The 17,568-nt window shown below is 44.5% G+C and overlaps 2 protein-coding genes across 3 annotated transcripts; one reads left to right on the top strand and one right to left on the bottom strand.

Annotated features, from left to right (window-relative positions):
• Positions 1-432: 432 nt before the first annotated feature.
• Positions 433-8,570, top strand: LOC133109722 (serine/threonine-protein kinase pim-2-like). 2 transcript variants are annotated; one of them, XR_009704781.1, is made up of 6 exons: positions 433-436; positions 630-1,008; positions 1,344-1,520; positions 1,612-1,732; positions 7,823-7,953; positions 8,449-8,570. XR_009704781.1 is itself a non-coding variant. In XM_061219241.1 (4 exons), exons 2-4 carry the CDS (start codon positions 675-677, stop codon positions 1,710-1,712), a joined length of 612 nt encoding a protein of 203 aa, XP_061075225.1. In that variant the 5' UTR covers positions 433-436; positions 630-674; the 3' UTR covers positions 1,713-1,932. The 2 variants fall into 2 exon arrangements, 1 of the variants encoding a protein (XP_061075225.1); XM_061219241.1 differs by lacking the exons at positions 7,823-7,953; positions 8,449-8,570 and having other exon boundaries at positions 1,612-1,932.
• A 354-nt stretch (positions 8,571-8,924) lies between these two features.
• Positions 8,925-17,506, bottom strand: LOC133109419 (guanine nucleotide-binding protein-like 3-like protein). Its single transcript, XM_061218743.1, has 9 exons — positions 17,396-17,506; positions 13,988-14,056; positions 13,692-13,775; positions 13,218-13,353; positions 12,928-13,031; positions 12,580-12,724; positions 12,135-12,222; positions 11,317-11,494; positions 8,925-9,029 (listed from the first exon to the last, which is right to left on the bottom strand). The coding sequence occupies exons 1-9, from the start codon at positions 17,504-17,506 to the stop codon at positions 8,925-8,927; spliced, it is 1,020 nt and encodes a 339-aa protein (XP_061074727.1).
• Positions 17,507-17,568: the final 62 nt, after the last annotated feature.

Here is a 17,568-nt window from a genome sequence, read left to right as displayed (position 1 = left end):
CCCCAAAGTCAAGGCTTTGAGAATATTTGAGAATGCTGCTGCCTATCATGTGGTTTTATGTGCAATACAGTTAGACCTATATACCATGCTCTGAATAACTGGTGTCTACCTGCTTTATTTTAGAATCCGTCAACAGGGTCTATAAAAAAGGAAAATTGCTGGGGCGTGGAGGCTTTGGCTCGGTCTATGCAGGGACCCGCATATCCGATGGACTTCCCGTAAAAAACCTTTTCTATGATCACAAACTCTGATTACGATTATATCTCATGACTATTGATTTATCTATGCTTATTATTATCAAATGACAAAACTGATTTTACCCAACTTTAAGGCATTCACCTAACACAACATGCTGTGTTTGCTATCAAATATATCTCACATGTGTTTTCATCAGGTGGCCCTTAAATATGTTTTGAAAGATGAAGAGGAAATGCACGTAAGTACCTCTTCCATGAGTTATGGGGCTGTAACCAGAGACAATGCAGAATAAAAATAATGTACGTAACTATGTGTTATAGCATTAACATTGACTAACGTTCCAAAAAACTGGAAATAAAAAAACTCACCATTTCATGTTATGTGCTAATTTGGCAAGGCTCTCACCAAAACTGCTTGACGTCTCTCCACAGCCTAGGAAGAAATTGTCCAAGCCCAAGGAAGTCGGACTATTTGAAATGGTTAACAAACTATCAGGTCATCCCAACATCTTGAAACTGTACAACTGGTTCGATAGACCTGCGTCTTATGTAATGGCAATGGAGCGCCCCAACCCCTGCAAGGATCTGTTCACATACTGCCAGGATCAGGGGGGCGTCCTGGATGAGGACGAGGCGCGCAATGTTACCAGTCAGCTGCTGGGCGCGCTGCAGCACTGTGAAGACCAAGGAGTGGTGCACCGGGACGTGAAGCCCGAGAACATCTTGATCCAGACGGACACCAAGGAAATCAAACTGATCGACTTCGGGTGTGGAGACCCGCTGAAGAACACCGCCTACACTGACTTCTCTGGTCAGTAAATGGAGGCAGAATCTGAATCAACCTTATTTTCATTGCACATTGTACTAGACCACCCGGTGTCTTAGTGATGAGTCCTGTCAGGATATAAAGAGGTCACACTTGGTTAGTTAGAAACATAGGCTGCTAAGATGCTTGCGCTTCCTACAACCGACAGTCTTCAGTCCTCCAAGTCTGATGAGGGTTGTAGGAAGGTTGTAGGAAGCGCAAGCATCTTAGCAGCCATCTTAGCTAACTATCCAAGTGTGACCTCTTTATATCCTGACAGGACTCATTTTTTACCTAGCAAACTGTACGCCGTCCTGATTTTTGTTGTGTCTGTTTATCAGGGACCCCCGAATACTTGCCAATTGAGTGGTTCCAGAAAGAGAAGTTCCTTGCAGGCCCTGGGACTGTGTGGTCAGTGGGCGTGACCCTGTATAACCTCGTTTGCGGCGGCGATCCCTTCACTTCGTACACCAGCAAGGGAATGCGACATGTGGAGATCAGTGCCGGGCTGTCACCAGGTGAGGAGCCAGGAGGTCAGGAAGGAGCTGCATTTCAACACACCCTCTGTTTCCTCTGTCCAGTCATACTTTATCTGCGTTTCCCTAATAGAAATCAAGGACTTCATTTGCTGTTGCCTGAGGCCCCAGGCAAGAGACCGACCCACCCTGGAGCAGCTGCAACTCCACCCCTGGATCCTGAAACACTTCTAATACCCAAAAAGACTCGACAAGTACGCTTGCTTCTGCTTTAAGCAGTCCTCATTCAAAACTCCATTGGCATCAAGAGTAGGCAATTGGTTGAATTTATTTATATAAATCAGGAATGGCAAGCATGCCTGTTTTACTGGAGGCATACTACATTGCATTCTTTGGGAGTACTTATTTACAATAAAATGGCATGTTAGTTGGCCACAAAGCAAACTTATTTTACGAGCTGAATAGCTACCTTGCCAAAGGTATTATGGTAGCTATGTAATTTTAAGTCGCTATTGCTGACTTGCTTTAAAGCTTGGAGCAGGAATTATCAGTCAGATGTTAGTCATTTTGTGACAGTGGCATAATTGTGGCATAATGTTACAGTACATGTTAGTTTCACTGCTTGCTTTTAGCCCAGATAGATGCTCACACACCTTTCATCTATTCCTTCCTTTTGACAGCCGGAATAGTGGCAATGACACCGAGAAACGAATGACCCATTGAGGAGAAAATTATTTTGAGAATGGAGATAAGTATAGATATAAAATGTAGATAGAATGGAGATAAATGTAGATATAGAATGGAGATTAATGAGCTAAAACATGACAATTCACAGATGAGGTGAATAACATTGATTATCTTGTGAGAAGGTCTGCGATATATTAGAGTGAACCGTTGGTTCTCGTAGTCACTGTGTTGGATGCGTGAGAAATGGGCAGACATAAAGACCTGAGAGACTTTGACACGGGCCAAATCAGTATAGCCAGACAACTGGGTCGGGGCATCTCCAAAATGGCAAGGCTTTGCGGTGCTCCCAGTCAGCAGAATTTTAATGATGGTTACGTACGAATGTGTGACACAAATATTCTGTGAATTATGCCACAGTAACCCTTCTCTTGGTTCGGACCAGATGGGATAGCTGCTGCGCATGGGGCTGTGTAGCCACAGACCAGCCCATGCTAGCCCCTGTCCACCTTTGAAAGCACCAACAATGGGCATGCGAGAATCGGAACTGGACCTTGAAGCAATGGAAGAAGGTTGTCTGGTCTGATGAGTCCCATTTTCTATTACATCATGTGGATGGTCGGATGTGCATTCACCGGTTACCTGGGGAAGAGATGATACCAGGTAAACGGTGAACACGTACCATGTGGATACATGAGGTGAAAGAGAATGGGACTCATCGGACCAGGCAGCCTTCTTCCATTGCTCCAAGGTCCAGTTCCGATGCTCGCGTGCCCATTGTAGGCGCTTTTGACGGTGGACAGGGGTTAGCATGGGCACTCTGACCAGTCTGCAGCGACGCAGCCCCATACGCAGCAGGGTGTGATGCAGTGTGTTGTGACACATTCCTCACGGCTCAGACCAGACGGGATAGCCTTCATTGCCATCGCACATCGATGAGCCTTAGGTTGCTGGTTTGTGGTTTGTCCTTCCTCGGACCACTGTCGGAAGGTACTCACCACTGCTGACCAGGAGCACCAGACAAGCCTTGCCGTTTTGGAGATGCTCTGACCCAGTCATCTGCTCGTAAGTATTTTGCCCCTGTCAAAGTTGCTCAGGTCTTTTACACCTGTCCATTTCTCTTGCATCCAACACAGCGATTACGAGAAACGACTGTTCACTTACCTTTTAAAATATCCCAGACCTTGATGTTCCCTTTTGTTAGAGATAATCAAAGTTATTTGTGACCGGTCATAATGTTTTGTATGAAGAGAGATGAATCTCAATATTATTCACAACTTGTGCCTTGTCAAAGTCGGGCTCTCTGGGAAGCGAGCATTGCCTTCCCGGACTCGCCCGAGGGCACAAACGGGCCGAGGCTTCCATACCAGGGGCGTGCTGAGATCGGACAGCAGCATGCCCCTGGTAGGGAATTGGCAAGTAACATTGATTATCTTGTGAGAAGGTCTGCGATATATTAGAGTGAACCGTTGGTTCTCGTAGTCACTGGGTCGGATGCGTGAGAAATGGGCAGACATAAAGACCCGAGAGACTTTGACAAGGGCCAAATCATTATAGCCAGACAACTGGGTCGGGGCATCTCCAAAATGGCAAGGCTTTGCGGTGCTCCCAGTCAGCAGTGGCAAGTACCTACTGACAGTGGTCAGAGGAGAGACAAACCACAGACCGGTTGGTCGTCCAAGGCTCATCAATGTGCAAGGGCAACGAAGGCTATCCCTTCTGGTCCAAACCGACAGAAGGGCTACTATGGCAGAATTTTAATGATGGTTACGTACGAATGTGTGACACAAATATTCTGTGAATTATGCCACAGTAACCCTTCTCTTGGTTCGGACCAGATGGGATAGCTGCTGCGCATGGGGCTGTGTAGCCACAGACCAGCCCATGCTAGCCCCTGTCCACCTTTGAAAGCACCAACAATGGGCATGCGAGAATCGGAACTGGACCTTGAAGCAATGGAAGAAGGTTGTCTGGTCTGATGAGTCCCATTTTCTATTACATCATGTGGATGGTCGGATGTGCATTCACCGGTTACCTGGGGAAGAGATGACACCAGGTAAACGGTGAACACGTACCATGTGGATACATGAGGTGAAAGAGAATGGGACTCATCGGACCAGGCAGCCTTCTTCCATTGCTCCAAGTTCCAGTTCCGATGCTCGCGTGCCCATTGTAGGCACTTTTGACGGTGGACAGGGGTTAGCATGGGCACTCTGACCAGTCTGCAGCGACGCAGCCCCATACGCAGCAGGGTGTGATGCAGTGTGTTGTGACACATTCCTCACGGCTCAGACCAGACGGGATAGCCTTCATTGCCATCGCACATCGATGAGCCTTAGGTTGCTGGTTTGTGGTTTGTCCCTCCTCGGACCACTGTCGGAAGGTACTCACCACTGCTGACCAGGAGCACCAGACAAGCCTTGCCGTTTTGGAGATGCTCTGACCCAGTCATCTGCTCGTAAGTATTTTGCCCCTGTCAAAGTTGCTCAGGTCTTTTACACCTGTCCATTTCTCTTGCATCCAACACAGCGATTACGAGAAACGACTGTTCACTTACCTTTTAAAATATCCCAGACCTTGATGTTCCCTTTTGTTAGAGATAATCAAAGTTATTTGTGACCGGTCATAATGTTTTGTATGAAGAGAGATGAATCTCAATATTATTCACAACTTGTGCCTTGTCAAAGTCGGGCTCTCTGGGAGATCGGACACCAGCATGCCCCTGGTAGGGAATTGGCGAGTAACATTGATTATCTTGTGAGAAGGTCTGCGATATATTAGAGTGAACCGTTGGTTCTCGTAGTCACTGGGTTGGATGCGTGAGAAATGGGCAGACATAAAGACCCGAGAGACTTTGACAAGGGCCAAATCATTATAGCCAGACAACTGGGTCGGGGCATCTCCAAAATGGCAAGGCTTTGCGGTGCTCCCAGTCAGCAGTGGCAAGTACCTACCGACAGTGGTCAGAGGAGAGACAAACCACAGACCAGTTGGTCGTCCAAGGCTCATCAATGTGCAAGGGCAACGAAGGCTATCCCTTCTGGTCCAAACCGACAGAAGGGCTACTATGGCAGAATTTTAATGATGGTTACGTACGAATGTGCGACACAAATATTCTGTGAATTATGCCACAGTAACCCTTCTTTTGGTTCGGACCAGATGGGATAGCTGCTGCGCATGGGGCTGTGTAGCTACAGACCAGCCCATGCTAGCCCCTGTCCACCTTTGAAAGCACCAACAATGGGCATGCGAGAATCGGAACTGGACCTTGAAGCAATGGAAGAAGGTTGTCTGGTCTGATGAGTCCCATTTTCTATTACATCATGTGGATGGTCGGATGTGCATTCACCAGTTACCTGGGGAAGAGATGACACCAGGTAAACGGTGAGCACGTACCATGTGGATACATGAGGTGAAAGAGAATGGGACTCATCGGACCAGGCAGCCTTCTTCCATTGCTCCAAGGTCCAGTTCCGATGCTCGCGTGCCCATTGTAGGCGCTTTTGACGGTGGACAGGGGTTAGCATGGGCACTCTGACCAGTCTGCAGCGACGCAGCCCCATACGCAGCAGGGTGTGATGCAGTGTGTTGTGACACATTCCTCACGGCTCAGACCAGACGGGATAGCCTTCATTGCCATCGCACATCGATGAGCCTTAGGTTGCTGGTTTGTGGTTTGTCCCTCCTCGGACCACTGTCGGAAGGTACTCACCACTGCTGACCAGGAGCACCAGACAAGCCTTGCCGTTTTGGAGATGCTCTGACCCAGTCATCTGCTCGTAAGTATTTTGCCCCTGTCAAAGTTGCTCAGGTCTTTTACACCTGTCCATTTCTCTTGCATCCAACACAGCGATTACGAGAAACGACTGTTCACTTACCTTTTAAAATATCCCAGACCTTGATGTTCCCTTTTGTTAGAGATAATCAAAGTTATTTGTGACCGGTCATAATGTTTTGTATGAAGAGAGATGAATCTCAATATTATTCACAACTTGTGCCTTGTCAAAGTCGGGCTCTCTGGGAGATCGGACACCAGCATGCCCCTGGTAGGGAATTGGCGAGTAGCATTGATTATCTTGTGAGAAGGTCTGCGATATATTAGAGTGAACCGTTGGTTCTCGTAGTCACTGGGTTGGATGCGTGAGAAATGGGCAGACATAAAGACCCGAGAGACTTTGACAAGGGCCAAATCATTATAGCCAGACAACTGGGTCGGGGCATCTCCAAAATGGCAAGGCTTTGCGGTGCTCCCAGTCAGCAGTGGCAAGTACCTACCGACAGTGGTCAGAGGAGAGACAAACCACAGACCGGTTGGTCGTCCAAGGCTCATCAATGTGCAAGGGCAACGAAGGCTATCCCTTCTGGTCCAAACCGACAGAAGGGCTACTATGGCAGAATTTTAATGATGGTTACGTACGAATGTGCGACACAAATATTCTGTGAATTATGCCACAGTAACCCTTCTCTTGGTTCGGACCAGATGGGATAGCTGCTGCGCATGGGGCTGTGTAGCTACAGACCAGCCCATGCTAGCCCCTGTCCACCTTTGAAAGCACCAACAATGGGCATGCGAGAATCGGAACTGGACCTTGAAGCAATGGAAGAAGGTTGTCTGGTCTGATGAGTCCCATTTTCTATTACATCATGTGGATGGTCGGATGTGCATTCACCGGTTACCTGGGGAAGAGATGACACCAGGTAAACGGTGAACACGTACCATGTGGATACATGAGGTGAAAGAGAATGGGACTCATCGGACCAGGCAGCCTTCTTCCATTGCTCCAAGTTCCAGTTCCGATGCTCGCGTGCCCATTGTAGGCGCTTTTGACGGTGGACAGGGGTTAGCATGGGCACTCTGACCAGTCTGCAGCGACGCAGCCCCATACGCAGCAGGGTGTGATGCAGTGTGTTGTGACACATTCCTCACGGCTCAGACCAGACGGGATAGCCTTCATTGCCATCGCACATCGATGAGCCTTAGGTTGCTGGTTTGTGGTTTGTCCCTCCTCGGACCACTGTCGGAAGGTACTCAACACTGCTGACCAGAAGCACCAGACAAGCCTTGCCGTTTTGGAGATGCTCTGACCCAGTCATCTCCTCATAACTATTTTGCCCCTGTCAAAGTTGCTCAGGTCTTTTACACCTGTCCATTTCTCTTGCATCCAACACAGCGATTACGAGAAACGACTGTTCACTTACCTTTTAAAATATCCCAGACCTTGATGTTCCCTTTTGTTAGAGATAATCAAAGTTATTTGTGACCGGTCATAATATTTTGTATGAAGAGAGATGAATCTCAATATTATTCACAACTTGTGCCTTGTCAAAGTCGGGCTCTCCGGGAAGCGAGCATTGCCTTCCCGGACTCGCCCGAGGGCATAGACGGGCCGAGGCTTCCATACCAGGGGCGTGCTGAGATCGGACACCAGCATGCCCCTGGTAGGGAATTGGCCGATCCAGCAGCCCAAACAGGGCGCCCTCGCCGATACCCCCGGCTGGCACAACACCACTACACCAGACGATGAAGACGCAGCTACCTGGCCCTCGTCCTGTCACCGGAACTTTCTGAGTATCTAAGCGTGACCTCTTCATATCCTGATAGACTAAATTTTTACCTGCCAGACTGTACACCGTCCTGGTTTTTGTTGTGTCTTGATCAGGGCCCCCCGAATACTTGCCAACTGAGTGTTTCCAGAAAGAGGACCAGCCCACCCTGGAGGAGATGCAGCTCCACGCCTGGATCCAGCAGGCCTGATAGACACTGGAGTGTGGGGATGTACCCCACTGACTGGTATGTAATTCTAACACACAAAAAAGCCCCTGCAAGTACGCTTGCTTCTGCTTTAAGCAGTCCTCATTCAAAACTCAATTGGCATCAAGAGTAGGCTGTAAATCTTATTTTTACAGAAATCAAAAGTTGGCAACACAATTGGTTGAATTCATTTATATAAATCAGGAATGGTAAGCATGCGTGTTTTACTGGAGGGATTTTACATTGCATTCATTTGGGAGATGTATTAATACTTATTTACAATATAATGGCATGTCAGCTGCCACAAAGCAAACTTACTTACTAGCTGAATAGTTATTTTAGCTATATAATTTGAAGTAGCTATTGCTAAATTGCTTTAAAGCTGGAGCAGGAATTATCAGTCAAATGTTAGTCATTTTGTGACAGTGGCATAATTGTGGCATAATGTTACAGTACATGTTAGTTTCACTGCTTGCTTTAAGCCCAGACAGTTGCTCACACACCTCTCATCTATTCCTTCCTTCCTTTTGACAGCCGGAATAATGGCAATGAGACAGAGAAACAAATGGCCCATTGAGGAGAAAATTATTTAGAGAATGGCGATAAATGGAGATATAGAATGGAGATATACACCAGTGAGCCAAAAATTGACAATTCACAGATGAAGTGAATTATCTCCTAAGAATGACACATATCTTTAAGGCCTGCGATATATTCGAGGGTAAGCAAACCATTGGTTCTTGTAGAACTTTCTCAGTTTCCAAGTATCCAAGTGTAACCTCTTCATATGGCAATGGGCCAAAACATTATGACAATTCACGGATGAAGCGAATAACATTGATTATCTCGTAAGAATCACGCATATGATTCTCAAGTACGGCAGGCCAAAGCCACAGAAGAAGCCAACGGAAGAGGGGCGGGCCAGTGAGGAGACCACGGCCCAAAGACTCCCTCCTCCACCAAGAACAGTTCCGAGTAGCCCGGCTGGGCCAATCAGAGGAGCTCTACCTTCACTGCCAACTCGACGGGCACCCCTGCCAAGCCCTGGTGGACACGGTGTCCACCATCACCCGGCCTGGCGTGCTCCCCAACACCACGGGCACACTTCCACCAAGCTGAGAACGGCGACTGGTGAACGAGCAGAGACGAGAGGATGCAAGCTGCTGTGCGTCAGCAAACCCACCATGACTTCTGGCTGGTCATGGTCATGGTCACTAAAACATAGGCGTAGTAAAATAGCTTATAGTGAGTTGTAATATTTAGAAAAAGTAAATACGGAGTGGCTTCACCTCAATGTAATGTATTTGGACTTGGCAATTAAAAATAATGATGTCCTCTGAAAAGGGGTGGTGGTGGAATACTTGTCAGTCGGTGACCAGATGGAACATTTCACTGCAAATGAAAACTGAATGAATACAAAGAAACCCACTCTGACCCAATTATTGGCCAGTGCAACTTAAGTAGTTATTGACAAAAAAGGGGGGGCCATCAAAAGTCATCTTCCTAATAATTTACTATATAAAGAAATTAAAAGTTAGTGTCAAAAATTATTACAACATCCCAAACACAAACAAACTACACTGGCAAAGAGGAACAGAAGTTGTAAGTTTATAAGCAGACAGGTGGACAATTAGCAGGACAGTTTAGTGCCATTGTTGATGTTTTTTCCTGACACAGCCAGGAGGTGGCCTGTTTATGTAATGTGGCAGGAATAATGCCAAGAGGAGGAGACATTTTGGAGATCTGGTCTCTATTAGCCTCTAATGGGCTACCTATCACATATAGGACAGATTTCAAAACCGGCATAGTGTATGTGTGCACCAGTGGAGGCTGGTGACTTCCAGAATTGAGGAGGCCATTTTTTTCCGCTTGCTCACTTCACTCGCGATGGAATGTTCCCTGTTCTCTTATCTGTCTTTGTGCTGGCCAAAGGCATACTATTTGGAGTGTAAGCTACAGTCAGAAAGTTCTGGCTGATGAAATTCATTGTGCAGAGCTTAGCCTTGTGCCTTCCTGAAGAAATGACATTGCTGTAAGTCTATGAGCCTGCCTGATAATTAAGCTGAGAAATGACATTTGGATGTAATATAAATGCCAAGTGAACATGTGTAAAAGGCAGGAATTTTAATTATGTAGTTAAAAACAATTTTGTTTAGCTTACATTTTTCATTCTTCTACAGCTTCAACATGTAATCACCAATTTAATCAAGTTTAGCATATAAAAAAGATAAGATAACACTTTCTTTATCATATGTAGTTTTATTCAATATATTTAATATAAAATATGTAAAAATATGGTTCCAGTTGGCTTTATCTAACGTTAACATTATCCACTAGAGGGCAGCACTCTATTCGTATTTAGAGTGAATTTCCTCACAGAGCAACAATTCGGTAATTTGATTTGGAAGATTATTAAATTGACTTGTAATAAAACGAAATGGACTACATTAAAAATAAAACTGTTCAATAAATCCCAAATGGTGTCTAACATGACCTATTGAATGTCATTCTCACTCCCTAGTATCTGGAATCTGCATATCTCCAGCCCAAGAGCTCAAATTGCGCTAGAATCTCGCCGACTTCCAAGGTAGTTTTAAGCAAAAGTGTTTTGCCAAATGAGCTATAAACTCCAGGGATGATAGCCAGGGGTGTTCTCTAAATTTCCTGAAAAGCACAAGTTGATAGGACACTCGTAGCCACTATGGTGAGTGTTTGTTTGACTGAAGTGACTAGCGAATTCTCAAAATGGCTTCTGTGTTGAATAGGAAAGGAAAGGATAGTTGATTCCAAATGAACCAGTAGCATGTGATTGGACGAACAAAATGTCAATCTTTCAGCCCCGGACACAATGCATGGTGAGGCCAGGCCTCCGTTGCCCACCCATTTTCAGTGATCTGGCCAATCACATATTGGCATGAAAAAAAATGCATGACATTGACTTCTGTGAAAAGCTAATTTCCTAGGGGAGGCCTGGCCTCCCTTAATACAAACTGATAGGGAAATCTGGCCTGTTGCTTTACAATTGCAATATTGGGTTTTAGCCATGGGAAAATTTAGATTTATGAACAAAACTAAAATAATATGAATATAAAAAATGCGTTTTTTGTTAAAATAAATAAATAAAATAAATATATTTATTGTTTTTTTTAAATCTCTCTATTCTTTCAAATTATTGGGGAGGCCAGGCCTCCTCCACCTCTATGGAGGAGCCTCCACTGGTGTGCACCCATTTTTGGTTAGTTACAACACTAATTTAATTTTGTTTTGTAGCAGTAAAGCAGAGGATGGATTCAAACTGGGACCCAAAAACCATACATAACATAGTGAATCGTTACACCCGTACTCCACAGTAACTCCTATACAGTGTCACTGAGGGTCACACCAAGAGCATCCACTAAGTACCTCATTCCTGTTGCAGCGTCTGAGGATGGCTGCCACTGGCTCCATGGGGTCCACCAGCTGTTCGATCTTCATGCAGTTCCGCAGGATCATCCCTGCGTCTGACGTGGAGGTCGCCATGACGATACCTGGGCAGTCCAGAAGCTTGATGTGCTTGTCCAGGTGTACCTCCTGAAGGTGCCTGCAAGAACATTACACCTGATTAGCCCTGCTCCATGACTAAATCATCATATTCCATCCATCCATCCATTATCTGAACCCGCTTATCCTGAACAGGGTCGCAGGGGGGCTGGAGCCTATCCCAGCATACATTGGGCGAAAGGCAGGAATACACCCTGGACAGGTCGCCAGTCCATCGCAGGGCACACACACCATTCACTCACACACTCATACCTACGGGCAATTTAGACTCTCCAATCAGCCTAACCTGCATGTCTTTGGACTGTGGGAGGAAACCGGAGTACCCGGAGGAAACCCACGCAGACACGGGGAGAACATGCAAACTCCGCACAGAGAGGCCCCAGCCGACGGGGATTCGAACCCAGGACCTCCTTGCTGTGAGGTGGCAGTGCTACCCACTGCACCATCCGTGCCGCCTAACTCATCATATTGCCTTATACAAATGTCAATCACTCTCATGTAAAGCTGAAGATACAGCACACTGCAAAAAAGTCTAATTTAGTAAAACAAATGTCTTAGAAATAAGATTTAAGTCTGAAAATACAAGACTAAGATACTTATTAAAGGTACAATCACCTATTCTACCTTTAAGACTGACTTGTTTTTGTATTCTTGCAGTGCTGGTAAATTTCACGGCTTACCTGGTAACACCTGGTGTGGCTCCCACACTGCAAGCGCGAGCACGCTTCAGACTGTTGATCAGACTGCTCTTTCCCACATTGGGGAAGCCTGAGGGAAACACAGCCAGAGTTAATAAGACAGCCTCACCAAAATGGTTTTATCAAAAAGAAGAGTTTTTTTATTCATTGTCTTGATTTCCATTTATTTAAATTCCTTAAAATTCAATCAACTTGCACACACACAAGAACAATATGGGATGTAAAAAATCTATATGGATTAGAGATGGTTCACAGTTTCAGAAGACACTAAAAATAATATGGAGAAAGACTGCAATAGAGTACTCTGATGGTATTCAAATGAAAAACTAGTAATACAGAAAATTGTGAAAACTGTGTGAAATTGTGAGAACTGTGTGAACAGTACTCTCTAGGTGTTGACATGGAAACCCAGCGAGGCTGTACTCACCCACCACACCCACGGTGATGGTGGTCTTGATGTCGAGGTTGCGGCAGTAATTCCCCAGGAGTTTCATCAGGAGGTCGGCCCCCACACACGCACTGCTGCCCAGGAGCTCAGAGGAGGCCTGCGTTATGGGCACACTGCTGCGCTTCTGCAAGGGGGAGGGGTCTGTGATGTCATCAAACTGAATAGGAACCCGGACTAACCGAACTGGACCCACGCTCTCTTTGATATCGCCCTCTTACAACAGTTCTGACTGATGATGTCGCACACATAGGACATAAGATAATTATGAGGTTGCTACATAGTCATAATTGGTCATTTTGGGTTCAGGGCATGCTCGTTCATGCTCACCAGGTTTCTGTTCTGTTGCTGAGTGGAGGCTTTGAAGGCCACAGTAGGGAACTCGTTCCGAAGGTACTTTATCCACTTTTCTACAATCTCCTTTGAAACCAGATCTTGGTACAGCCGAGGGAGTTGAAAACATCAATAAACAAATCAATCAGTCAATCAATAAATAAAGTAAATAAGTAATCATTCTGGTTATTAGAGAAATGTATACCCCTATTAAAAACCAATTATCAAAGAAAGAAAATAATTAATGGTACCCCAGATGTCCCTATCCTGATTTGTATCTTACTCACCAATCTTGTTTAGCACCAGAACTATTTTTTTGTTGGTGCCACTCTGAACCACTGCCTGCTCCACCTGTGGACATCGGCAGCCCAGAGGGTCACGTGCATCCAGAACCTCCAGAATAACGTCTGCCCTTTCAATCACCTGGACAAAAACGCTGGCGTTACTAACCATAACACTGTCCAACTGCACATTACTGGTGATGCATTCACACATCCATTTCAAAGGTTCTGAAAATGACCTCACTTTAAATTAAATTTAAATTAAATACATTGTTAGGGCACAGCAAAGGTTTGCCGTTTACTTCCGATATCACAGGCAGAATTATATACTATTTTCCTGTGCAAGCTTGGCATTTTCATTACTTTAACCTAGATTGCCAACAACATTTCTGAAAGACATGCCGATACACAGTATATGTGCAAAACTCTTCACCCAGTCACAGCACAGACACATATTCACTTATATTATAGTCCCCATACCTTCTTAAATTCCCTGTAGTACGCCTTCCTTGAGTTTTCATTTTCAAAATTGACATGTTTTTCCAAATTCTGCATCTCATTTTCCTGCAATATAAACCCAAAACTCTGAAATGCAGCAGAAGAGCAATGCAATCATGTCTAGTGAAACAGGAGAATATTAACATAGTCGTATGCCAACCAGGAACTAGATGTAAGCTCCCAGTCAGTTTCAAGCACATCTAGGTTTACGTTAGATTGGACTCATATAGTAAAATAGCATTTTAAACACAGCTTTTAGCACCTAGCTGGCCAATTACCTTCTTCTCGAATTCGCTCTGTCGCTCTCTTTCACGTGACGCCATCTGTTGCTCCTGGAGGTTTTCAAGCTGATAGAACAATAATACACAATACCAGCATTTACAATAATGCAGAAAAAAGGCATATTCAACACAGAAAATATATTAGATACATTTTAGCACTACATGCAATAACATTACAGACTCAACGAAAAACATGCCATGTATTCAACAAGGTGCTCAAAATGTGTCAATGTGTCAATGTTCTGCTCATACAAACAATCCTACTGTATTTTAACAACAAACAAAATAGCACAGCTACTGCTAGCAGCACATACCATTTACTTTAAAAGGCTGATACAAAGTCTAGACATCTTAAGGCCAGTGGGTAAAACAAGATGTGTCTCACCCTTTGCTTCCGTAGTTCTGCCTCTCTCTGGCCAGCCTCCTTAAAGAGACTGGCATGTCCTGTGTTCTTCCTTCCTTCTTGTGACTCTTTTTGTGTCCTCCCATCTTTAACCTGGAATTGGCAACAAAATATGAAACAGCGTACATTACTACAGTTTAGTCTCCTAAATGCAGATTGTGCTAGTTTGTTCAAATGTGACACACATACACTACATAGACCTACATGTATTACAGATGGTAAATGCATGTCGACATTTTAAATATAAAATGTGAAGTACTCTCAAAGATGATTATTTGAGTAATCCACTGTTACCAGATACCAAAGGTAAACAAACAAAATGATAACATCACCTCAATGAGTTCAGAAAGTCCCAACAGAAAGAACCCAAGTATATCAATTTGCCCACAATCAGGTAAAGCTGCAAATAACACCCTATCCCTTTCCATACAGAAAAGAAATCCATGGAAACTGGACAGCAGTGTTTAATGTGTATTTTTACAGAGTATTATTCGAGATCACCATACACATGACAGTGACTATGAAAATAACTTGACTAGCATTTAAGTGAACGCATAAGACTGCTGACATACAAGACAACTTAATCTAGTTCCAGGACCAAGAAAACTGGGGCTATCAGCAGCAACCAAATCATTTCATTTTGATATATTTTAAGGGTATGTTTCGGGTAATTATCTAGATAGCTTGAACATGTGTCTACGTGGTTCACAGGACATGATATTAATATTAAACCCGGGGTGGATTTCCCCAGAAACTCACAAACTCCAGTGGTTACCGGGTGTATTGCAGTTTATTAAAGGGGCAGTTCCGATTCCAAAAATGAACTTAAAGGGAGACAATGCAGGATTTATTTCCTTGATTCGCTCCCGTGTTCACCATCAGAAACAATGACGGAAGCTCACTCACCAAGCAATTAACTATTTTGCTATGACTAGCTATGTCAAGTAGCTTTGCAACACTGTGTTGTAAACTGCTGGAATCATATCTCTTTCAAAAATACAGTAATGGCTGCATTCATACCAGTCATACTGTCAGAAGTATGCCAAATACATCGAACAATCAACCAGGCTTTATTTACAGAGCACATTTCATACAAATTTGCAACACAATGTGCTGAACACAAAAATACAAATAAAGAAGATAAAAATCAGGTCAAATTAATAAAATAATTTAAGAAGAGTACAATTATTTCAAAACAATATGGAAAGCAATGCTAAAAAGGTAAATCTTGAAAAAGTACTACAGATGTAGAACCCCACAGTCATTACATGACATTACAGTCATTTAGCAGACGCTCTCATCCAGAGTGACATCCAACGAAGTGCAAATCAGAACCAGGGACAAGTGCGTTGAAGACCCTAGGGGAAAGTACAGATCCAAGTCCTAGAGTGATCACATAGATAAAACTTGACCCTTGAATAGTACATCAACTTTCCAACTAACATACCATGTTTAGCAGCTAGAATACCCTGAATACTAAAATAATTAGACATAAGTGCAATTATAACATATAGCTTACACATGACTAATTACAGTGGTAAGGGAAGGGAGGGAAAGGTGCAGCCTGAAGAGGTGAGTTTTCAGTCCGCGCTTGAAAGTGGTCAAAGACTCTGCTGTTCTGACACCCACAGGAAGGTCATTCCACCACCGCGGGGCCAGAACAGACAGCATTCCTGACCGAGAAAGACATGCAAGCTGTGACAGCTCTGTTCCAAAGATTAGGGCTGCAGAAATGGAATGCCCCCCCCTGTTTTAGATGCCAAAAATCTGAACGTTTGTAAACAAAGGTCGCGAAGATACTTCCGGGTGGCCACTCAGTGGCGGAACGAGGTAATGTTAGCCTACTTCAAAATCGACTGAACCAGAGCTGAGTAGAAACCAGAAACAGTTAACTACCGGGTGGCGCAAGGGGCGCCGCACCATGACGACCTTTGGAAAAATTTAGATCACATCATTGAATAATCGATGGGAATTTAATGAACATTTTCCTACTCTGAACAGTGGTAAGGGCCATCAAAATGATATGTTTAAAGCCCTAGTGGTGCTGAATATAGAAAGCCTGCACAAGCAAAGTGGAAAACTTGGGAAGCTGCCCAAAATTAAAAAATACTTTTCAGAAAGGTTCCGATAGTGCTCAAGAAGCTAACCATAGGCTAGCTAGTTCTAGTACAGCAGTGACTAGCCTAGCTTCGGATAAAGAGCACAGTGATGGAAAGACGAAGCCGACGACGAGGAGAGTATTCTGCAACCGCAATCACAGGAGCCCGCGGTGCCAGCAGCCGAAGATAGCACCAAATCAACGAATAATCCGTAGTGTTTGCCAGTGAAAAAGGACAATGTTTGTCAGATGATGGCCCAGCAATACTACCAAAAGAGAACTACAAGCGACACGTTTTTCTCCCCCAGGTTGATGCAGCTTTAGTCGATTTTGTTTCTCTGCAGCACCAAGGATGTAAACCGCATCTTGCAAAGGAAATTTGGGACACTGATACAGATCTGAGTTTAGAAATAAAAACAGTGCCAGAGCTTTGGTATGGAATTGAGATGCTTAGGTACATCTATCGGGAAAATATTTTGGAGTAACGTTACCCACATCTTAGTTTTGATCTGCGCTTATTGTTAACTTTCCCATCTCAAACGTACTATCTGCAATCGACATGTTACAAGATCGTTTGAATTGATTGGCCGAAATTTCAATTGAGCACCAAATCTGTCGCAAATTGGATTACTCCAAGATAATTGAAGAGTTCGCAGCAGCCAAAGCAAGAAAGGTGCTCTTTTAAATGGTGAGTCAACGGTATTGATTCATTACACCTGTCTTAAGTCAAAAATAGTGGTCAATATGTGATAAATTGCCTTTTTTTCCTCTTAAAAAGTTTAACGTAGGGGGAGGCATATTCCTATTTTGCCTAGAGCGCTGAATTGTCTTCCCTTTAACGAGGATAACTCAGATCCTACAGTCCGTTTACAGGGCGGTCTCAGATTTGACAGGTGCTTGGCACAGTCAATGACAGCTGGCACAGAGACGCTGACATAAGTTTCAAAGTGTAAGGAACATCGGGGGCGGGGGCGGGGGCGGGGGCGGTCGGGGGGGACAACCGGAACTTGCTCATGTTGTTGGCAGCTAACATTAGCTAATAAACACCAGGCGGTAAACACTGGATGATACGTTAAA

This window comes from Conger conger, chromosome 14, assembly GCF_963514075.1.
Source record: "Conger conger chromosome 14, fConCon1.1, whole genome shotgun sequence".
In the NCBI taxonomy this organism is placed as follows: Eukaryota; Metazoa; Chordata; class Actinopteri; order Anguilliformes; family Congridae; genus Conger; species Conger conger.
This window is presented reverse-complemented; position numbering and strand designations above follow the sequence as displayed.

Excerpts from the sequence above, each read along its gene's own strand:
- LOC133109722 (XM_061219241.1), top strand. The coding sequence starts at position 675 with ATGGTTAACAAACTATCAGGTCATCCCAACATCTTGAAACTGTACAAC. Across the intron at positions 1,009-1,343 it reads CGCCTACACTGACTTCTCTG|GGACCCCCGAATACTTGCCA; the intron begins GTCAGTAAATGG and ends TCTGTTTATCAG. Across the intron at positions 1,521-1,611 it reads CAGTGCCGGGCTGTCACCAG|AAATCAAGGACTTCATTTGC; the intron begins GTGAGGAGCCAG and ends TTTCCCTAATAG.
- LOC133109419 (XM_061218743.1), bottom strand. The coding sequence starts at position 17,506 with ATGAGCAAGTTCCGGTTGTCCCCCCCGACCGCCCCCGCCCCCGCCCCC. Across the intron at positions 12,725-12,927 it reads AGCAACAGAACAGAAACCTG|AAGCGCAGCAGTGTGCCCAT; the intron begins GTGAGCATGAAC and ends TCCCCCTTGCAG. Across the intron at positions 9,030-11,316 it reads GACGCTGCAACAGGAATGAG|CTTGGTGGAAGTGTGCCCGT; the intron begins GTACTTAGTGGA and ends CGCCGTTCTCAG.